Source organism: Tursiops truncatus, chromosome 5 (genome assembly GCF_011762595.2).
Source record: "Tursiops truncatus isolate mTurTru1 chromosome 5, mTurTru1.mat.Y, whole genome shotgun sequence".
NCBI lineage: Eukaryota > Metazoa > Chordata > Mammalia > Artiodactyla > Delphinidae > Tursiops > Tursiops truncatus.
In genome coordinates, this window is record NC_047038.1 from 44,804,834 (window position 1) to 44,819,762 (window position 14,929).

Sequence of the window (14,929 nt, forward strand, 5' to 3'; positions counted from 1 at the left end):
AACTATTCAACAAGTTGCTGATTTATTGGGAAAAAAAAATCTTGTTCCTTGATACTCTTTAAATAATAAAATCCTAAAGTGGTTCCCAAAGTAGTACCAAAGGGCCTAACTTAATGGTATGTAAGACTGATACCCTAGGATTATTACATGTTATAGTCTGTATCAATTTAGCCATGAGATAGTTTTTACTTCCTTCCAGATGGTCTCAAATCAAGACAATAAATATATATTAGCCTGTAGTGTAGTAGTTAATTTTTAGACAGTTGTTTGGGCATATTTATTTGTCAAACTGTTTTCTATATTTTATATTAGAGCTATCAGATGCAAAAGCAGGTAATGTTTACATTAATATTTTTAGAAGCTTTCTATGTCTCAAATATACTTTAATTTGCTTGAAATCCTGGACACATTTAGATGTGGGGAAGTGCACTGGGACATTTAGCAGCACCTAATTTCACGAGTTTCATACTAGGTGCCAAGAAATTAGATTGTCCAAATTTTTTGGAAATAAAACTAAATCAGCTGTTCTTTTTCTACCCATTATCTCATACTTTACTCAAGGCACCTACAATGAAACTTTAAAATTACGTAGAGAAAAACTTACCTAGTTGGGATTTTGAATAATAGTTTGCCATTTGTCCACTGTTGCAAGACTGCCGTTTATGTCTTTTTGTTGACATTTCTGTGGTCTTCCATGGTGGTCTTTTTCTTTTGTTCAATTTGCTAAGAACTTCAGAACTATCAGAAGGATTCTTGTCATAGTTAACACATTTATTTAATTTACTATTGTCAAGTTGGCTAGGAAATTTATTGCTTGAAGGACTATTTGCTTTAGCATTTTCTATTTCTTTAGATTGCTTTTTAAAAGAATTTTGCCTAGCAGAATGGGATCTTAAGGTAATGTGCTTTGATTCTTCTATGTGAGTTTGATGATTACTTCCACTGTTAACAGATTCAGGAGAGTAAATGATTGTATTTAACTTAAAAGTATTTCTGTGTTCAAGATAGTTGATCTTCCTCAAAAATATTCTACAATCTTTTAAGGTTTTTGACCTCCAATTATTTGGACATACATTTCCTAGTCTTGGGCCCTTTTCAAAATCTTTTTGGCTGCAGTTTGTTCCATTCTCCTTTGCTTCTGACTTAAATTTATTCTCTAAACTACCATGTGTTTTGAAGTCAGACATTGCCACCCTCTGTTGCAAAAAGTCATCCCTGACCTTAGGTGGCAAAATAAACTGATTATCTACTGTGTTTTTTCCTTGGCGTGGGATGTCAGCATTTGTTCCTCCCTCAGTCTTACTCAAAAATTGGTTCTGACAAAAAAATCTTAAGTTCCTCCTTTTAGAGATCCAAGCACCTGTTCCATGGCTGTGCAGCTTTCCCTCTCTTCTCCACCTTTCATGCCGCAACCTCTTAAACTCAGTTCTTTTTAACCTAGTTAGTGTTAAATTACTTTTCACATTTAAGAGTGGAGAGCTAACCACTTTATGCAGTATATGCAACTTCCCTGCTGATTTTGAAGGAGAAGATAGTGCAAATTTTTTAAAGTGCTTTCTGAAGGGGCTGGTATTAAAATCAGAATATTTGGTCCCTAATTTAATTCCTCTGGTATTTATTACTTCCAAAGGGTTTCGTGCATTTGCTTTTCTAACTAGTGAAAGAGACTGCGTTTCTGTTGTTTGCATAAACCAGGTACAGAGTTCATTCAAATCATACTTTTTCCGAAAAAGCATTTTTACAGGTGAAACTTCAAGTTCTAAAAAACAGGTGTCCAAAGGGCTTGCTATTTTGAAGTTATCATTTTCAATGTGTTCTCTTTTTTTATGAACACAATTTTCAGCTTCATCTCCACTCACGGGCACCCAAGCATTTGTTATTTGCTCAAATCTATTGTTTAATTCCTCTAATAAGGAATCGTTTGAAGTAGAAGCAGCCCACCACCTGAGCAAAGGGTTTGATGAAATTATAGGGTCCAAGGATACTTCAGAAATGGGTATTAATTTATCTTCCAAACGCTTTTTTGCATTCCTTGAATTTCTAGCTCCTGGTGTACCTTTGGAAGCTATTTTAATCCTTGACTGCTTATGTTTGTCCTTCTGACTTTTACCTTTCTGCAAATGGAGTTTACACGATTTATGGAGCAGAGCATTTCTATAAATAAGTGAACCAGAAGATGCTAATGAATGTAAGAAATGCAGAGATGGTTTTCGATCCCTAATAGAATGTCTCAAAGGTATAGTAGCAACCATACTTTTTGATCCATTCTTAAATTCGTCAGCTTCAGTGTGCCTTGTATCCACGGTGCACTGGTGATCATATTTTACTTCAGGCAGATTTTTTTCTAATATATTCTCTTGTTCTAAGGGAGGTAAGCAGCTGCTAATACTTACTTCTCTCTCCTGAGGTGAAATTCTATTAATAGTCACAGATATGCCAGAGATTTTCACTTTTGCAGGTCTACCAGGCTTCCTAATTATTGCCAAAGACTTCTGATTTGGTCGAATAATGTTCTTGGAAGGTTGAGGTATCACAGACTTGTTCTTGATAGGTCTAACATGTTCAAAGCCAGACCCCAAGGTCTCAGTTTCAGTAGTCAGACTTGAAATAGCACTTATTCTTTCACCCGAGTCTATTTCACATTCTCTAATATTTCTGAGACTATTATATTCTGTTGGAAAATCAGCAACGTTATTATTTAAAGACATACCATTACTTATGTTTACACTTCCTTCAGAAACATGCCTTTTAGTTCTTCTTGACCTTCCATAAATAACAGTTACTATAATACTCTTCTTATATATACCTTCTTTTACTTCTGATAAGAGAGATTCTGGGCTTTTCTTTTCAGCACTAAAGGACTCATTTTGGCAAATGGTGATGTCCGTTTGGTCAGTTTTAGGTTTGGGTGGTCTTCCAATTGGTCGCTTAATCTGTTTCACAACCTGGGGACCTATTTTTTTAGGTCTACCTGGTTTTCTTTTAAAAGATGAATCAATAGCACTGCTTGAATATTCCTTAGGTTCCTCTTGTGGCTTATCACTATTCAGATCATCTGTAAACACTGCAGAGGATTCTGCAGTTTCTTTTGCACAATTAAATTTGTTTAGTTCTTTTTGGAGACCGTCACTATCATTAAGATTAGAACTATAATTTTCAAAGTTGGCATTTGGGATATTCTCATTTGTTTCTTTTGTTTTTTCATTTACTTGATGAGTTGGTCGTTTTTCTGAAGGAAGATAGCAATTTGATTCGGAATTACCAACTGAAGTTAAAGTATATTTGACTCCTTCACTGCTTTTAACCTCAGATAAAAACATGAGTTTGATAGGACTAGAATAGTTGGCAAAAGAAGAGCTTTCAATGGCTTCATATTTTGTTGGTACATTTTCAACACTGGAAATCAAGCTACCTGTATTTAAAACAGATGACTTTTTCTGGTTATCAAGTCTTTTGTTATTCAAATCTATTGTAGGTATATGATTGCTTTTAATATTGGTGGATGCCACTATGGGTTTTGATAAACTCTGCTCTTTGCATGTCATTCTACTTACAGTAAGAGTCATATTTCTACCAGCATGTTGATCTTTATCATCAATTTCGATCAATTTCTTGGATGCTTTATATCCTTCCGATAATGACTGATTATTCCAAGACTTTTTGGCCATATTTATTGTATCTTCCAAACGTTCCACAACAACTTGTAAATTAGAATTCATTGCAATTCTGTTTAAATCTATATTGTGTGAGCTTTCAATCTGAATATTTTTTACTGGATCTTTTTTTTTTGTAGAGTCACAGACTTTTTTGGCCTTAGGTGATTTTTTGAAAATATAATTATTTGTTACGTATATAGAATACCACCCTGGAGGTACAATATTTCGTTTAGTTCTGCTCAAAAGTCCAGGGACATCACTTTTCAAAGGAGTTTGAATATTCTCTAATTTTGGATTCTCTTTATGATTTTGCAAAAAATTTTTTCCAGCCACAGATTTCTCCTGTGATCTTCTTATGCTCCTTTTCTCAGAAGTTGTTTTAAAGCTTTCTGGAAATGCATCAAAAGCCAAGTTAGCTTCTAAATTAAGAGGTAGTTGCAATGATTGTAATCCATAATCTGGTGAAAATGTTTCTGCATGATTATTACCTTGAAGGTTTTTAGAATTTTGTAAAGGCGGCCCTTGGCAATGATAGAATTCTTCTTTGTCCGCTGAAAATAGTTCATCGTGGCACACAAATTTCCTTGGATTTTTTTCAGTGTATTTTTTTCTTACAAAATTTTCATCAAGACTAGCAAGTTCTCTTTTTATCTGTAAAGACTGCCTTCTAAATATGGGTGAATCAGGAGAGTTGCGCATTGCAAGTAAGGTTTCTTGACGCTTTCGAAATCTTGTCTGAATAATTTTATTTTCTACCTTTTTATCATGTTGACTCAGTAATTCCATAAAACTGTAATCACTGGCCTTTGCATTATGCAAGAGAGAGGTTATTAAATCTCTCAATTTTAAATCATTATCTCTATTACAATCACTGCTAGATAATTTTATAAGGTTTGTCATATCTATCGTTTCTATTGATTTTAACTTTTCATTGATACGATCCATTAAATCTTGAAAAATTACAGTAGTTTCACCTTTTTCTTGATTTGTAGTACAATTATTGCTGTCTTCCAAGAGCAAACAATCAGAGTTACTGGATTTTTTAGTTTTATGCATTTTACCTTCATGATCATCTTTGTCACTGCTTACTTCTGCTGGTGTCAGAGATGGAGGCTGGTTAATGTTTGTTTCAAGTCTGTTATTTTCTAAGGTTGAAAGCTCTGAGATGACATCTTTCAATTTTTCAAATCCTTCAGTCTGTACAGGTGATAATGGTGGGGGTGAGGGACTTCGAGATCTACAAACGTCTTTAAGACTTATTGAAACATCACGTATTTCCCTTGATGAAAGAGGAGTCTGAAAGGCTGATTTTGTGGAATGAATGTTTGGTAAGAGTCCAGAACAACACCTGTGAGAATTATAACTGTTTGCAATTCCTCTATTCACTACTGTCTTAATGTGTTCAATAGTTACAGTTTGGCAAGATAAACAATGTATATCTTTAATACAGACTGGCAGAGGCACAAAACCAGGGCTTTGTCTTTCATTGTGTAAATACCCTCTTTCTGCCAGCCTATATTCACAACTACAGGAGAGCCCATCTAAATCATCTTCAATAAGGGGATTTTGAGATTCTGAAGACACAGAATATGATGTATTACAACAGCAAAGAGAAGCAGCATTCTGCTCTTGGACTAGAAATTTCAACATAGCCAAAACTTGTTGCTGGTGATGTATGCACAAAGATTCCAAAACTTTGCTTAATGCTGATTTTCCTTTTTCCATTTTAGTAGCTTCCTCTGATTTTGCATCAACAGTTGAACTAAAAATAAAAATCAAACAAAAAATGAATTACAGCAAAAATACTAATATCGTAAGGAATTTTAATTTTAACAGAGTTTGAACAAAAGATATTTTGGTATTGCTGGACTCCTAACTCCTATGGAGAGCTGCAATAGTGACATCTTCATTATTGTTTAGCAAAAATAAAATGAAGCACTGGTGATAATTAATTTCCTATGATAAAATATGAGTCAAAGCAAAGCCCTATGTTTTGTGATATAAAAGCTGCTGTTGATGATAGATATGATTATATTTAGAGATTGCTAATGTTTAGTGCTTTGGATATATTAAGAATATTTAATGGAAAGTGCTTCAGAAGGAGTTAAAATTTTTGTAAAGTAGACATGTTATAAATTATTTTGATGGTTATCAGTCCATATTAGTACAAATAAGAAAAATAAGATGTAGGAGAAAATCTTTCTTATCTTTATTTAAAATAGATATTTTTCAAGGTAGTGAAAATAAAATTATGAATAAAAAAGAGTTTTGCATAGTCACAATCAAGGGATTTAGATTTCATATAAATAACAGAATGCCTTTTCTAAGATTAAACTGTAGGCCTTTTAACCTAATAAGAAAATAAAAATTGAAGCTATTTAAAAATGAAATCTATTTTTAATTGATTTTAGATACTAAATTAATTACATCAAAACTAAAGGCATTACTTACCTAATTATTTAATTTCAAATGCTGGAAAATGTCCCACTGCAAAAACTAACATACATCTAATGTTAACTAAAACCCAGGATTACTTAGCAACCAATGTAGAGGTCTACAAAAGGCTTTTTAATCCAATACCAGCAGCAAGAAGAATAAAATATATTAAAAGAATTCTGTTTCAGAAAAGTATCTATTTAAATTAAACATATCACCAAACTCTGTACATGAAAATAGCCTCCCACTTGTGATTTCTTTTATTTGTTGTTGTTAGTTCCTGACTTGTAGAAATTTTATTTAGGGTTGGAGTTGAAATATGCTGATTATGAATTGCTACAGAAGATTGTATTTTGTTTAAATAAAGGGTTATTATGTTCATGAATATTAAAAATTAAAGAATTTTTCTTTTAAAATGAAGTGAGATTTATTTAAAAAATTTTCCTCCCTAAAACTGGCTTACCCTGTTTCACAGATAAGTATGCAATATTTTATCTACATTTTATAAAAACTACGTCGAATAACAAAAACAACAAATTTTGCAAATTAGATCAAAATTTTTCTAGAAAAACAGTATCTTTGCTAGATTCAACCAATGTTTCACTACTACAACTAGCATGTGATTTGACATAAAGTAGCTATCAAAGAGATAAGAGATATGAAAGTACAGTAAAACTTTTTAAGTCCACTGCCACCTCTAGACAGATGAAGACAGGACATGACCTCAGTATCCTTTCTTTTCTGAAAATAATTTTTTGTAAATGTTTTCATGGTTGGGAGTGTAAAATAATTGAACTGAATCTGAAGATTCACTACTGGATAATTCAAGAAACCTATGTAGAGAACAGAGGCAGGAGTAAATGTTAACTATCAAATAAGAAGATATAAGTGATACTATACTCTTTGCCAGTAAATTAAAAATTATAATTTTCACATAAGCAAAAGAAAACCCCAGAAGTTCTGACAGACACATTTCCAACACGTTTCTTTAAAAGTTATGTTATGGCCTATTAAACATATCTGTGACTAAATAAAGAGATTTTACATGTCTCTCAGAAAAATACATTGCACTATATTTTAAAGATTAACATGCTTTTATAACAGTTCCTGAAATGCTCAAATGATTTTTCTCTGTTAGTAAAGTCTAGAGTAGAAATAATAAAAATTCATGACTAGTGTTAACTATTCTGAAAACCACTGATTTTTATAGCTCTCTTTTGACTTTCCAAGGAAGTCGATACTTATTATTTTTAATAATGGAACTTCAAAAATCTCAAAAATACCACAGTGGCCAGTAATTTCTATCTAATGCCATATGAAGAACAGCTTTAAGAAGTTACTAATTAGATATTCAGGTATTAAGATTTTATATATATTTATATATATATCAGATATTAGATAACTAAGTTCTCAAATTATAAAACTCCACAATATGCTTATTTGCCTTCAATTTTTTTCTTTTCCATATTTCTTGTATGTTAGAATCTCAAAGAAAAATCTAATATATAATAGTTGAATACACATAAGCCTCCAATCTAGAATTTATTCTCAATTGATTCTAAAATTGTATGTTTCACAGCTCCCTTGTTTTTCATGTTAAAATTTTTTTCTAACCTTTTCCTGTTTGATTTATATATAAAAAAAATTCCACTTTTTTTTGGTAAGTTTCCATCCATTTTGCCATTACAAGTTTTGTTGTTGAAATAGTTGTCTTTGGAGAAAGTTAATTTCTAATATTAATATTAATAAAGCTGCTTCCTAGAGTGAATCAAAGAAGCCAGTGTAGTCAGTTTTTTCTTTGCTTTTCTTTTTTTTCCTTTTACTGAATGAGTAAATCAATCACACACCAACAGTGTTGTAAATTTAAGTGCAAAAGCATTGAAGTGCTTTACTACAAATTACAACCTAGAAACACGTTAACTGAACAATTAAAATTCATACAATCAGATTTAGATATATAACAACACAAAGTAGAAACAGAATTACAGTACATTTACAACACAAGACAGATACATGAATTCATTAGAAAATATTGTAATAAATAATTCATGAATTATAGTGCAATTGATTTATGCATAAATATAACTAATTGCCTAACAATCAGTTTATATTAACAAAATCTGTCAAAATCAAGGCAGCCACAGAGTTTTACTAAATTACTGCGACAATGGAAATACTGCAATTAAAAAACAAATACAAGTATTTGTACTGTAAACAACTAAAAAAATCGGTCTCACTAAAGTTAGTATACAATTTAATATAAAATTGTCATTAGCTACCAGAAATGGTTTAAACAACTTTACTGAGCAGTAGTTTTCTAAAAACAGAGGCACTGTTTTTTCTTTTCCTTTTTTTTTTTTTAAATATAAAATACTTGAACATTCAAATAAGTAGAAAGCACATAAGGGTTGCTTTCACCTTCATTAAAAGTCTGCTGAAACTGGATTTTTCAGAAAATTGTCAGTTAATAAGTAGTAACTGGTAACTAAATTTATAAAGTACTTTGAAAGTTTAACATAAAGAACATCTTAACAGAATCACTGGGGAGAAGGGGAACCCATAAATTTCCCTGCCTTTCCTAGTTTGTATAATCAAAAGTTAACTCAACAATTAGAAACATTTTGTTTCTTTTAAAAGTTATGGGTTGATCATTACCTATAAACTATCAAAAAATATTTAATTTACTATTTCTGACCAAAAATAAATAATACAAGTACTAAAATGCTGCAAATTAACTATAATATTACCTATAAAACTACTGATCACTGTGAAGTCAATAGCAAAATGATCCCTGATTTTATGAATCCTGTAAAGTTTTTGGTCAGGTCATCTTTTAAATGATATAAAAGTGTTCTGTAAGTATCCCTTTACTATAAACTTCTCAATCAATTTATTAATGTAAATATAGTGTGAGGAATAAAAAAGCTCAATACAATATAAATATTATGTAATGCATTCAAGCCCCCAAATTCTTGCAAGTAAAATTCTGTATAAAGCGGTCAATAAAATTGTGTTGAAACATTTACTTTAACTTTGTTTTTCAATGGGGGGGGAAGGGAAATATATTAAATAATCCAAGTTCTGGCCCTCACAAAATATGGCTTAATTCTTTAAAAAGAAAGATGACCCTGACATCTGCTGTTTTGCAATCTATTATGTATACTTTCTTAGTGGGGAAAAAAAAAGCAAGAGGATTCATACCCTAGTATGCAGGTAACATTAATAGCTGAAGAGGGTTCAGTATGGATCTAAGAGACCAAATAACTACTCGGTTGTGTAGTTTCCCACTCTTCAGTTTCCTTAAAGATATGTAAGCAGTTTTTAAATGTAATAGCTGAAAATTTCTTTAGTATTACATATATATGTGATTATTAGATACACACAAACACAAGTGTAAAAACACATGTATTTGACAAGGTGCACTTATTTTTTTAATTCAGCTTTAAGTATTCCTTTTGGACTTAGGAAAACTGGCTTAGAAAAAATGATCAGAACCTGAATTTTAATAGAGAAAAGGGGCACTCAAAGAATTTTGAATTTGTGAAGCAAATCCCCATTCTTTCTATGGAGGCACATGCTTTATAACATTTTACCACTAAAACTGCATACTTCATAAATCCAACATGGATACTCTGAACCACATTTTGAAACTGCTATATAAAATTACTGGTCTCTCTTATGAGTCTAGTAAAAGTTAAAATGCACTGCCCAGCTTCTAACTACCCAATTAGTAGAGAGTTTACATTACTGAAAGTTCAAAACAGCTTCAGTGTTAAATATCTGTAAATCTATTCAAGACCCTGAACAAACTGCAAATTTGGTTATTAGCAAAATGATAATGTATCGCCCACCAAAATGAAATCTGTAATTCATTTTGATAAACTGAAAATGTTTTGAAATGTCACAGCAGCAAATATATTAAAGTTACACTGAGGTTTTTCAATAGTAGGAGTGTGTCACAATCCTTAAAATTTAAAGTAGTCATAACATCAACTAACCAGCACATTTTAAACCAAAATTATCATTCTCAAGCTTTTTCTGTGCACATTATAAACATGCTCTAAGTTGCATTCCAACTTTCTTTTCTAACCTTACACATTAGCTTATTTTTCAAATGAAAAACAAAATTAAATTATTTTAATAATTAAATTTAAATTACTTTTTGTTCTTAGTATTCCATCTTACATTAAAGGACTCTATAGCTGCTGGGGTTAACTATGTGTCAGTTTTTTTTAAAGTATATACCTTATAAACCCCAACTTCCTGCTAAATCAACTATTAAATGATAAATATTAAATTTCATTATACATATCATTTAAGGTTTTCTTTTCTATTCCCAGTGGATGCACTTGAGTGCATTTCATATTTCATAGAATGCACTGTAGTGTACTAATACTGTATATATTAATTTTTATTAGTGTGGAGATAGCTGTCCGTTTAAACTTTGATTGGTTGTTTGATATACTTACAACAAATGTAAGTATGCTATGCAAAAATGTTTACAAACTATTAATATATTTCCATTATAAGATGGTTCAACTGAATGGCTGGAGTGGTCTTTCACCAATAAAAATGTTTCACTTGACAATTACTTGTTTTCCCACAACGCTTTATGCTATTGACTACTAAAGAAAACCTGAATCTTTTTCACCTATTTATACAAGGATTAAATACAAACTATCAGAATTAAGTAAGCAACTATATAGTTCTGTCCACAGTGAAAACCCTGAATAAAACTTTTTTTCAAAAGGCATGTAAGTGGTTTTTGAACTGTAAAATTTCATGTCTCCTGTCAGAGTGAGCATCTGTAATTCCCACATGTGTGTATACAGACACACAAATACACACCTGTGCACATACACACACACACAAACACGCATACACACACACACACACACACGCACATACACACATTTTCCTAACAAGTAATCTACACAGGCTTGCCGCTGTTTTTGCAGCTGCCAGTCCCTGAATCTGTCATATTATATAACCCAGTGTCTGGTAATCGGAGTTTCTTCTTCGGAGGAGTCTTCAGTGTTCCAGATCTTTCTTTTACCTTGTATTCTAAAGTGCTGTGAGGTACCCCATAAATTCCTTGTGCTTTGGAAACACTCATTTTTCCGCTCATTACCATTGCAATAGCCTCTTCCATTATTTCATGATCATATTGCCGATAACGGCCACGTTTTTTCCTGGGCTGCTTATTATCTTTTCGATCCAACCCATCTTCAGTATTTTCAGAGGTTCCATCAACTGTTCCATTTTTAGAATTAAGACACAAAGGAGAGAGGTCCCCATGTAGAAAATAAGAGTCAACACTTGAGTGAGTTACGGGCCCAGAACATTCTATTTTGTTCTGTTTAGGGAGTATATTTTTCAGTTTTTGGAGAGCTGATCCTTCCAGGACTGGAGAGGTTTTGGAAACTTGATACATAACGTCCAGCAGACCAGGACCATCAGGTTGTGGTTTTGAAACAGAACTTACTCGTAGCTGAGGAATTTTTAACTGTACAGTAGGATGTGTTTCATATTGTAGGCTTTCATTTTTTTCTTTAAATTGAGTAACCATTTTCTGTAGAGTTAACTGATGGAGGTAACTGGAAGCTGTTGGGAATTTTAATTCTGAGGTTTCAAGTAGATTGAGTTTACTTTTTTCTGTGCGCTCTGCTTGAGCTCTCGCCCACAAGGCTACTTTTTGCAGCACTGCACAAGTTTCTTTACTGTCTTTATATGAGTAACTATCATTGAAATCTCGAGTTTTGTTTTTAAAAGATGCAGGCTTCCCTGCTGGTAAGGCTTCTAAGTGGAGAAGTAAAGTTTTTTGAGGTATGCCATAAAGTATGCCTGCTTTATTTATGTCCAGTGCTCCAGACTGAATGTCTTTCAAAGCTTTTGAGAGCAAACCATCTGCAAACTCAGCACTTCTTTCCACATAGTCCTCTCTGTTTCTGTGTAGTCTCCTGGATGGATGGAATGAAACGATGGTAAACTGATGCATGAGAGACTCTCACACAGCTATGGAAGGGGAGGGTCCACTCCTTTATTATACTCCTTGCTTAGGTAACATCACTGCTTATGACTCTTTTAAGTCTGTGAGATGTAGTAGTTGCTCCTTATCAAAGCAAACGCTATAGTCCTGGTAGGACAATGTGTCAATCATACGGTGGCCTCAACGGGCAGACCTTCCAAGAACATAAAATCCTAACTCAGTATTTGTAAAAATATTCTCATGATGTTGCTATTCCTCTGACAGATGCTTGCAGAGCAACACTTATAATTTTTTTACAATTAGAGTTCCATTATATAAAATACCCAAATCCTAAAGGAGTTTTTGTTAGTAGAAAAGTGACGTTACCGCTAAACAAGTAATAAAAGAGTCAACCCCTTTAAAGGAAATTTGTAGCAGCAAGAATATTTCCAAACACAAATACCCCATATTTCCACAAGACTAATTTTTCTCTAGATAAAAACTTAAAATCTGAAACAAGTAGATAAGTTATATTTGGGTAAAATACTTTTAGATTTTATACATGTTATTTCTATTTCGAATGTATCACTATAACTTTTAAAGTTTCTTAAACAGAAAGCTCACTATACCTCATGACTCAAAAAGCTATTACAGCCTTAGTTGAAACAGATTACACTCTACATCTGAGATTTAAATGTTACTAAAAAGCTTCCTATGCAGTTTGTTAATGGGAAGATGCAAAAGTTACCAAAAAAAAAAAAAATCCAACAGAACAGCATTTCACTATTAACTATTTAATTAATTTAACAACAGCTTTTAAAGCATGAAAGGATTTTTTGTGGTGATTACTAGATAAAGTAGTCTGCCACCACACCTAGAACACAATGAAAAAAGTCTAAACACTGTTAAGTTAGTTGTAAGAATTAGTAAGCATAGTACTTTTAAAACTGGTTGATTGTTTTAAAAAATTAAATAGTGAAATTACATATTTTCCTTAAAATTGCCTCCTAAATATTGAATTTAAAATTCTCTTTACTCGTCCTGCTTCTTAGTTTGTATTCTATGATTAATTTGGTAGTTCATTTAGTAACATGAACTAAAGTTTGGTGATTGTTCTGATAACTTTTCTTTAACAGAAAGAATAAAAAAGAAAGAGAAAGGACAAATGAAAGGTATGAGAGACACACACTTATGAGTGACAAAAATTCTGGAAGAAAACTATATATGTCAATCTATTCAGAGTAGTATTAAGAGTTCTCTCCATAATTTTATATTAATATTAAATTATATTTCCTAGATATTGCTTACCCAGCCATTGAATTTTCAGAAGAAGGATCACATATGGATGACTCTTCAGATTTTATGCTGGTTTTCTTTGTAGAGAGATCTAACACTCCATCCCCTATAATTTTTGCAAGAGAAAAAACTTTATATTTGTGACAGGTAATCCTTAACATTTTAACATTTCATATTTTGATGATCTACTAATTCATGACCTAAAAATTAACACTTGTATTTGACACATGGCCATCACCAACTCATCTTGTGGTTTTAGCAACAATACATGACTGGGAAGGCACTACATAGGAAAAAAGAACGGAGAAGGAGCTGGCACTGCCAAGTGATATGAAGAAACAAAGAGACTAGATATAAAATGTTTAAAATCCACCCTTGGTCACCTTTTCCACTGTTCTGCAGTGAACAGCCATTGACTGCTCATTCAATAGAAACATGACTGCTTCCTATTCAAGGCTGCCCAGATGATTTTGGGAAAGTAGGAATAATGTACGTTGAACAAAACAGAAAGCATAGAAAATATGATGATGAATAAGAAAGCGATAATTAGCATTTACTAGGACCAGTAATATGTGGAACACATACTTTAGGTAATCTTTGACTCTATGTACAGCCAATCTGTTTTTTAGAACTCAGCATAGAATTTTCCTGTTTTAAATAACTGAAATGTACAACAGTTGAATCACTGCCTATGTAATGTATTGTGGTTATACCTGTGATTGGAAGAAGACACAACAATATAACATTTTAGGAAAAATAAACTGTTAGAAAACAACTGCTTATGTATGTTACTAACATGTAGTTATTTTATTACTATTATAATATTGAATCTACATAGATGAAGCTTCAATGATTCAGATATGTTGTTAATCTGATAAACTTCAAAATCAAAAAGAATAAAAATAAAACTATGAATTTAAAACACAGCAATACATACTGGGAATATATCTCTACAGATAGCTAAAAAATTGAAAATTAAAGCTACAAGGAATAATTGTAAGAAAACCCATGTTTAAAAAATATACTAAAAAATTCAACTAGGTTTAAAAATAATTTAATTATGTGCAAAGCACTGTTTTAGGAACTTGGAGACCAGCAGTAAAAAAAAAAAAAAGGTATACAAAGTACCTATCCTCACAGTGCTTGTGATCTAGTTAGATAATTCGTACACCACCACCACTGACAACAACCATATTTCAGGTTGATGATCAGTGCTACTTAGGAAAAATAAAGCAGAGTGAGCTGATAGAGTAATGAGGGTAGGACTAAGGCAGCTGCTCTTTTCTCAGGTATTATCAGTAAAGGCCTCTTGGACTTGAACAGAGTCCTGAACAAAGTGACGGTACCAACCAAGCAGATTATCTTGGGGAAAGCTTGTAGAAGGATCAGTGTGCAAAGGCTATGATATGGAATCATATCTGGAATGTTTAAGGAACAGCAAAGAGGCCAGGGTGACTAGAGTGGAGTAAGAAGACTGTGAGAGATGAAATCAGAAATCAGGCAGATCACATAGGGCCTTGTAGGCCATGGTAAGAAATTTTATTTTGAAAGACAAGAAACCACTGGAGGATTC

General features: G+C 32.3%; 1 protein-coding gene across 18 annotated transcripts in view; it reads right to left on the bottom strand.

The window, feature by feature from the left end:
- Window positions 1–14,929, bottom strand: part of LCORL (ligand dependent nuclear receptor corepressor like) — a 166,104-nt gene that overhangs the window by 16,751 nt on the left and 134,424 nt on the right. For 9 of the 18 annotated variants that reach the window (XM_073805098.1, XM_073805100.1, XM_073805101.1 and 6 more), the window contains 2 exons: window positions 13,369–13,462; window positions 5,804–12,052 (listed from right to left, as the gene is read on the bottom strand). In XM_073805098.1, the coding sequence (XP_073661199.1) occupies window positions 11,023–12,052; window positions 13,369–13,462 (1,124 nt within the window). In that variant the 3' untranslated portion in view covers window positions 5,804–11,022. The other 9 variants (XM_073805109.1, XM_019928432.3, XM_073805106.1 and 6 more) reach the window with 8 other exon arrangements.